The sequence below is a fragment of the Alternaria incomplexa genome (assembly GCF_024043165.1).
Source record: "Alternaria incomplexa strain BMP 0042 chromosome Unknown scaffold_33, whole genome shotgun sequence".
Classification (NCBI taxonomy): domain Eukaryota; kingdom Fungi; phylum Ascomycota; class Dothideomycetes; order Pleosporales; family Pleosporaceae; genus Alternaria; species Alternaria incomplexa.
The window spans coordinates 48827-56568 of record NW_026249882.1 but is presented as its reverse complement, the minus strand read 5'-3'; the positions used below and the strand labels follow the sequence as shown (position 1 = coordinate 56568).

The 7742-nt window shown below is 51.7% G+C and overlaps 4 protein-coding genes across 4 annotated transcripts; 3 read left to right on the top strand and 1 right to left on the bottom strand.

The window, feature by feature from the left end:
* Positions 1-374: 374 nt before the first annotated feature.
* J4E90_011005 (uncharacterized protein) lies at positions 375-1125 on the bottom strand (the record flags this gene model as incomplete). Its single annotated transcript, XM_051440517.1, has 2 exons — positions 375-725; positions 784-1125. 2 exons carry the CDS (start codon positions 1123-1125, stop codon positions 375-377), a joined length of 693 nt encoding a protein of 230 aa, XP_051285636.1.
* Positions 1126-1958: 833 nt separating this feature from the next.
* Positions 1959-2937, top strand: J4E90_011004 (uncharacterized protein; the record flags this gene model as incomplete). Its single annotated transcript, XM_051440516.1, has 2 exons — positions 1959-2688; positions 2735-2937. 2 exons carry the CDS (start codon positions 1959-1961, stop codon positions 2935-2937), a joined length of 933 nt encoding a protein of 310 aa, XP_051285635.1.
* A 468-nt stretch (positions 2938-3405) lies between these two features.
* On the top strand, positions 3406-4446 carry J4E90_011003 (uncharacterized protein; the record flags this gene model as incomplete). The annotated part of the gene is made up of 1 exon (XM_051440515.1): positions 3406-4446. One exon carries the CDS (start codon positions 3406-3408, stop codon positions 4444-4446), a length of 1041 nt encoding a protein of 346 aa, XP_051285634.1.
* A 720-nt stretch (positions 4447-5166) lies between these two features.
* On the top strand, positions 5167-6864 carry J4E90_011002 (uncharacterized protein; the record flags this gene model as incomplete). Its single annotated transcript, XM_051440514.1, has 3 exons — positions 5167-5327; positions 5569-6132; positions 6417-6864. The coding sequence occupies 3 exons, from the start codon at positions 5167-5169 to the stop codon at positions 6862-6864; spliced, it is 1173 nt and encodes a 390-aa protein (XP_051285633.1).
* Between the last annotated feature and the right edge of the window lie 878 nt (positions 6865-7742).

The following is a 7742-nucleotide window of genomic DNA, read 5'->3' as shown; positions in this document are numbered from 1 at the left end:
CCCCCCCCCCCCCCCCCCCCCCTTCTCTTCATGACGGGTCGCGTGTGCTGGAGGCTTTGGTGCTGATGTCTGTAGGAGGAGTTGTCTGCATGATTGTGCGCTTTTTCCCAAGGAACCTAGACATAGACGGAGGTTAGTTGAGAAACTTGGTGGTCTGAGTTGATGGAGCAAGGAGAGACTGACGAAGAACAGGTTCATGGAAGAGACTGCGGTGTTGGTTCGGATGTTTCCGGAAGGATTGGAGGGGCGGGCGGAGGAAAGGAAGCGTGATGAGGATGTGATGGTGATGGAGTGAGGGTGTGGAGAAGACATTTCGAGCAGCCTGAGTGGGCATGGCAGTATCTCTTTAAACAAGCTAGCTTTTCATGCTATCATTACTCTTCCTTGATGTGAACGCCAACTCCCTCTCCATCTTCCCAGAACTTCACAGTCCTCTCAGCGATCGTCTTGGGGTTCAGCACCCTATTCTCCGGCGCTACGACTCCCTCGACATAAACCAGCCCAATGTGCACACCACTATCACTGAACGCACGATTAAAGCTCTCCACCATATTCTTCTGCGAAGCCTTCACCAGACTCAGCGAAAGGAGTTGCGGCACAGGATCCCACGGCAGGCGGCTGTTCGTAACAAGAAGAACGGGCTTGAGCGACGAGTTTGTCTTGGCCAGGCTCTGGAGTCTGGGGATGTAGTGCTGTGCTATGACGTAGAGGGCTAGGTTCGTGGTCTACATATCTCCGTTAGCGTCTGTCCCGAAATGATGTTGTCGAAGAGGGAATCGTTACTTTGAAGTCTTCCTCAATCTCCTCCACGCTGACGCCTAGAACATCGTTCGGCTTTACGCGAGCAGCGTTGAAGAAGACGACTTCTACGTCTTCGCCGGCGGTCATGCTGTCTAGCTGTTTGAGTACATCTGGGATGGATTTTGTGTCTGCGAGATCGATGCGCAGAGTGTCGACTTTGACAGAGGAGCTACTTTTGCTGACAAAAGGCGCATCTTCCTTCTCGAGACGTTCCGTGTTGCGCGACAGAAGGATGACATGATCAATGCCTTTGGACGCAAACTCAGCAGCAACGTGGTTGCCAATTCCCGGTCCGGCGCCGAAGATGATAAGGGTGCGTGTCATGTTGAAATACTCAGGGTGTGATGCAGTCGATGCCTGGTATGCGAGAAGTGATCTTACCGATGCAGCTTGCAGCTTCGTTTTTATATTTCGCGGCTCCTAGAAACACATTTCCAACCATAATGTCGTCAAAGGTCTGGCTCGCGTATCTTACTACACCGCTTGCCTAGCTGCATCGGAACGGTGCTTACGGATGTCTCCTGTCCCGATGCCGTCCAAAGGGCGTACTTGGGCTTATAAATCGATGATTACTGCCGCAGCACATTCTGGTACATGATGTTGCCGGAGCTTGCAGAGTGGTGAGATGGAGTGTTGGTGTCCAGGTCTGCTCGAAAGAGGAATGTTCGTCATGGTTTTTGACGCGTCAGGTGCTGGACCCACATGCCCGTCGCGCTAAGCATGTTATGACCTCGCGTCATATACCCATCTCCGCTCTCAAACGCATCACCAGCGTTGTTAGTGATCCTGGAGGCTGGACTGCTGACAGTATTATGTTCTTAGGGTAAAAGTGCGCGTTGCTTAGGCGTGGTCAAGCTTTGGAAAGCTCTCTGTGCTGAGTAAGATGCGACGCCTGCGGGGTCGCTGCCAGATCTACGACCGTACCCAGATTCCACCTCATGTGACACGAATTTGCTGTTCACTACTTCATCATCTTGATGCAAAAAGTGACCGCGAGCAACGACAAAGATAGACAGAGGCTAGCATGTATCGTGTATGCTCAGAATGACTCATTTCGACCAAGCCTCTTTGGGCCAGATAAGGCGTACCTTTATATCGAGAACGAGTCGCACTACATTTCCACAATATCTTCTCCTTGATCCGCTCAGAATAAAACCATGTCGCAACGAATAAGAGATACTACGCTCGCCAGCGGCTTCACAAAGACTATACATAAGAAACCAACCCCCGCCTTAGACCCAGCCTCCAAGAAGTTACCAAAGCCGCTCAACGTCCTCATAATCGGCGCATCTCGCGGCATCGGAGCCGGAATCGCATACGCATATGCACAAGCGGGTGCCGCGTGTCTTATCCTAGCAGCAAGGTCATCTTCAGCCCAAGAGCTAGCAGCAGTCGCCAAACAAGCTCAAACCCTCAACTCTTCGACAACCATTAATAGCCTGGAATTCGACATAACATCCAACGAAAGCGTTGCGCAACTTGCGAGGAACGTGAAAGAAAAAGTGGAAAGGCTGGACGTTGTGATCGTCAATTCGGGGTACTCAGGACCGGTAGTGTTGAAAGTCGACCAAGGCAATCCGCAAGATTTCCAAGATGTATTCGACGTGAATGTACAAGGCACATATCTTGTTGCGCACTACTTCATTCCGCTGCTGAAGGAGAGTGATGGCGCGAAGACGTTTATCGCCATCAACTCCTTTGCAGCATGCATCACCAACGGACACATTGCGAATACTGCGTATTGCATCTCGAAATTTGCGCAGGCACGTCTTATCGAATTCTTGTCGGAACAGTACGGTGCGGATGGCATACTAGCGGTTGCTGTGCATCCTGGGGCTGTGAATACTGAGATGGCGGATAAGACTACACCTGACAGCTTCCGATCTCGTAAGTGCATCCCTGCATGATCGTGGTATTTTTTCTGACTCTCTAGACCTCACAGATGATGTTGGTCTTGGTGGCGCGTTTTGCGTGTGGTTAAGCAGTGAAAAGCGGATGTGGTTGAATGGTCGGTTACTGGGTGCGACGTGGGATGTTGACGAGTTACTCGAGAAGAAAGCCCAGATTGAAGAGCAGGACTTGCTAAAATTTGGCTATAGGGTTGGCGATGCTGCGGCCGTCGGGAAGCGAATATGAAGCTGAACCTACAATAGGCTACATCCTGTTTTCGGGCGTTGCCTCCCAGTCTCTTTCCTAACCTTGGGATTTACTAATTCAACGACGTTGCCTCGATCATACATACACGATCTCCTGTAAGCAGCAGAAATCACAGCTCGTAGGTGCTGAGAACTGTACTTACCCACGTCTGAGCCCAGCGAAGCCTTCCGTAAACTGGTGCCGACAACGCGCACTTCTACAAAGGCGCCTAGCGTGGTCTGGTCTGTGCAAAACTGGCTGTGACCGTGAGTACGTCGTGCAACCCGATCGGTAGGTATTGTCGCAAAGCTATTGTACACAATAGCGACACCGAATGTCCACCTTACTCGACGTGAAGGAGCCTCGCGAAAGTAGGTTGTTGATCACCACTAATATAAATAGCTCTTTTGCTGCATCGCTGCTTGTTAACTACACTTTCCCCTCCATCGCTAACATTGGAAGACAGAAATGGCTTCTCCCGAATTTCCCTACCGCCAACCTTTCGACTTCGCGCGGGTCTACGCGACCAGTGGAGGGGCTGGCAGGCCAATTCATACACCACAGCGACTGATTGAAGTTCGCCAACAGTACTCTTCTCTTCGCCTAAACGGTTCAGCACATCTTCCTGACTTGTATGGCATCAAGACCTCTTTCACATTAGTCTCATACGTCAGAAGAGCAATTCTTACTCTCGAGCAGAACGGCACGACAGCAGAGCTCGAGCTCAGATCCGGAGACCTTCTACAGATCAATGCCCATACCGGCATGGACCTCGCCTGTCAAGATCCTGTCGCGATGCCAGAGGGACGTGCAGATCTACCACATTTCCGCCCACTGCAATTCCGGGCAATGAAAGAGATGCAACGAAGCTGTCCATTCTTTCTCGACATTCACTGGGGTAGCGCAGTCCAAACCATTCCTCTCGACAACGCGCAGAAGTTCATGCGCCCTCTTCTTAAAAGCTGGACTAACAAGTGGGAAGGAAGCGCCGTTCGTGTCGATCTTCTACAGACCCTGCGCCAGAATGCGCACAGCATGAAGCCAGTGACCCGAGTCATTTGCTTCGATCTCGGTCCTCTTTTTCCTGGACCGACGTATGAGCGGGGATTCATCCAACACCTCGCAGCTATGGATGTCGCCCGAACCCTAGCCCAGATACAGGGAAACATTGTCACCCTCTTTGTTCAAGACGTACGGTACACACCGGCTTGCAAGACTCTACTGACAGATCTTGAGCCACTCATCAGCTTCGCTAACTCGACCGTCGCGCAAGGCTTCGATCTCGTCAATAAGCACTCATTCATCATCCATCTCAACTCTAAGGCTGTTATCCTCGAGCCAGCAATACAGATTGCTAGGCCTGCTGGACCTGCAGGCATCTGGTTCTTCCTGGAATTGAGAACGTTGAAGAGAAGTGGAATGGAAAGTGGCAAGAGGGACCTCTGCCTCTGCGGTACGTCCGAGGGTCAGCGGTGGAGAGCGAGTACAGGGAAAAGTGTGCAGTGGTGAAGGTAGATGGAGGCAGCTGGTTCGGTGCTCCTGAGCATTCTGGAATCAACGCACTTTTACGGGCTGAGCTGATGATCAGGAAGCTGTAGGCCATTGCTTTTTGGATGAGGGATGCGAGGTTTGTCCGGGATAGACAATGACAAGCCACAAACACTTGTGCTCGCGGCTTGTTCACATTGCCATCATACAAAACATGTGACTAGAACTCCTCAATCCTACAACTATCCAAATTAATACTGCCACCTTCTGAAGCTCGCAAGCTTCACTCTGTTCTATATATGGGCAACGCTATAGCAATGCGAATTCATTATAGTAACCCTACTTTCACTATCTTTTCGCATGATATACGTCCATGTGATGAGAAAACAGCGCGATATTTTCTACATACAGGCATTCGACATCAACACGTTCTCGAACTTCCGGCCATATATCATTCACTTCAGCTGCAACAAATGCCATGGTTGCGTCTACACGGACCACGATCTTAAGCAGCGCCACAGCCATTCACCACACGAAGGGAGTCATCACATGATGGGCTCAGCGGCTCCCTAGGAGTATATAAACGCAGGCCAGCCGCCCGATGAAAGACTTTAACACCCATCGACCAGCTCAACCACTGCAATTAGACTATTGTAGCTTTCAACCTTCATCTCAAAGTCTTCACTACCAAAGCGCGCTCGGCACGACTTCTCACTTCAATCCCATAACCACCGCTTCACAATGTCTTCTTCGTCTAGCCAGTCGACAATGCCTGCTTCTGTGCCTCTACAGAGGGTCGGCGATACGGTCGCCCATGGAACCGTAGGACTTGCTACCAAGGCTGACCTTGACGCGGTCAAAGCAAGCATCGACCAGCTCAAGACTGAGCAACAGGAGATAAAGTCCTTGCTCATCCTACTACTGCAAAGCCGCGCACCTGCGCATCATGCTGCACCAGATCGCGAAACTCCAACGGTGCCTACATGTGGTCTCAAAGTCAGTGAAGATTGTGCAACAAATGTCCCATCTGAGACGCAGACTGACGTAGAGCTCCGTCATTCTAGCTTGTAGGGCCCCTTGCTGACCAGATCTAGTTTGTCACCCTTCAAAGAGATGTGGAAGATGTGCATGTGGCGCCTGTAGCCTCCGTGTCCGAAGAGCAAGACGTATCGGTCAGTTCGTCATCACAACCCTTTCGCTTCTTTCTAACAGCTCCAAGACTTCCTACCAGCCTGTGTATACTGCATCTTTCGCAGAGCCAACAGCCCAGGCGACTAATGAGAGCTCTCCCCCAAACGTATCTACATCGTCAGCAAGACCAGCGGAACAAAGCGCGCCTACGCTTAACGAAGAGACGGTCTCCGCCCAGGCCGCTGCTCAAGCTGAAGAAGGCGCACTGTCGGATGAGGAGTTGAGGGAACTTCGGCCGCTACGTCAGCAATCGACACGTCTTCTCTGCATCAATGAAGACTTTCGCTTTAAGACTTTAGTCGGCTTGTACTGCGCTCTCAAGTCGAGGAACCCAGCCCAAACTTCATCCCGGACCCGCCTTCCTGAGAGCCAGCTGATCAATATGGCGCGCTACGCAGAATTCGACATTCTTCGAGGCATAGATCGAAAGGTCATAAGGAGGCAATTGGCTTCGGTCCCATCGCTCATACTCAATGAGTACTCAACTGGTCGGCAGGAGATGTGGAGCAGCTTCAAGTATAGCAGCAACTTCCCCGCGCTGATCCATAGACACCAGCGGTCCGTTCGTGAGATCTTGAGGCAGAGTAGACGAGTCACCCGGTCGCAGTCTCCCCAGCAGATAGGAGCTTTCGTCGCCGTTCCCCGTGGCCGTGCCGGTACCGCTATCGATCGGCGTCAAGGTCTTCGAGCGCTGACCATGGCGGCAATGCGCCGGTGACAAGTAACAGCCCATTCTCCTTCCCAAGCGCTGGTATACAAATCCCCTCCTCGATGGCACCTTGTCCGCTAGTGGCGTATAGCGACATGCTCATGGACGCCGATCTGGCCATCCTCAAAGAGCCTATGTCGGTCAAGCCATACGATATCAAACTCGCCAACAATCTTCGCAGCGGTACTCTCGTTGAGTTTTACGACAAGCTTGTGGAGGCCAACACCTTGGTATCCCACCTCAAGCACGACGAAGCCCTTCAGCATGCGCTCATTGAAGTCTACCAGAGCATGGGCACAGCGCCGTTCTGGAATGACTTCATACCGCTTGACAGCGAGGAGCTCGTCAGGCTAGCGAAGCAAATCGAAGATGATGTTTTCAGCCGCCTGCTGATGGATGTACGTGGTGGGAAGCTCGATGTGTCTCACGAAAATGCGTACATACGACTCACGGCGAGGTACCGTCCGGGAACAGATGCCATGGGCCTCAGGAATTTTGCAGCTATGGCTTCGAAGTTTCTCGACCAGATGGAGACATAGGGTGCAGAGTTGATTCTTCAGATGCGCGGTACGCTACGGAGATAGCGTCAGCGCCGCAAACTCTAAGACAGACCTGTTACCCAGGCGGGAGGGTAGAACGACGACAAGATGGGAATGATGGAAGGATCTGTACGCCGCTAGCCGTTGCGAGAAGGAAGCCATACAGCAAGCGGATGGCGGAGCTCTCGGGTTCGATGCAAGAGTGGGGTTCGGCAAAACCTCGACGTGCGACGGGGTTGGCGAGAATGGGTACGCATGGTTGGAAAGACGGGACGTAAAGCGCGTGGTGTGCAGAAGTGTCAAACGGGATCTATACGAATACATCTTTAGATGGTTAAGGAACTATACGAATGATTAAGGTAGAGAAGCCGTATGACGGTCTGATGAGCGCAGTCGTTTGTGCATATTGCTATGAGAAAACATGACAAAGTCCAGTCCAAGAATCATGAATTACAATAGTGCAACACCTATGAACCCTTTTCTTGCGCCTACGTAGAATGCTGCAGTCTCATACGTCCAAGTCACTGGTCCACGGTAGCCAACACTAATCACAAGAGGCGTAATCTGACCACTCGTCCAGGCTAGAGATTGCAGTGCACACCAGTCAGAACGATTGTTCAATACTGTACAACCTGCTAGCGTCCCCTCAAGTGCTCTTTCCCGCTAAATATTGCAGTGCACGTTAGTCGGGTTCGAGACTGTCGCTCACCTGGGTACATGCAGGCTCGTGTGCGCTGGGATATGCAGTGTCACCCGTCAGCTCAAAGATCTTGTGTTGGGCCTATCACCAGCTCTCTAGGGCAGGCTATGCGACAACCTCTTCTACGCTAAAGATTGCAGTGCATCGGGATTCCCGAGCATCGGGTATGCCGCTACAC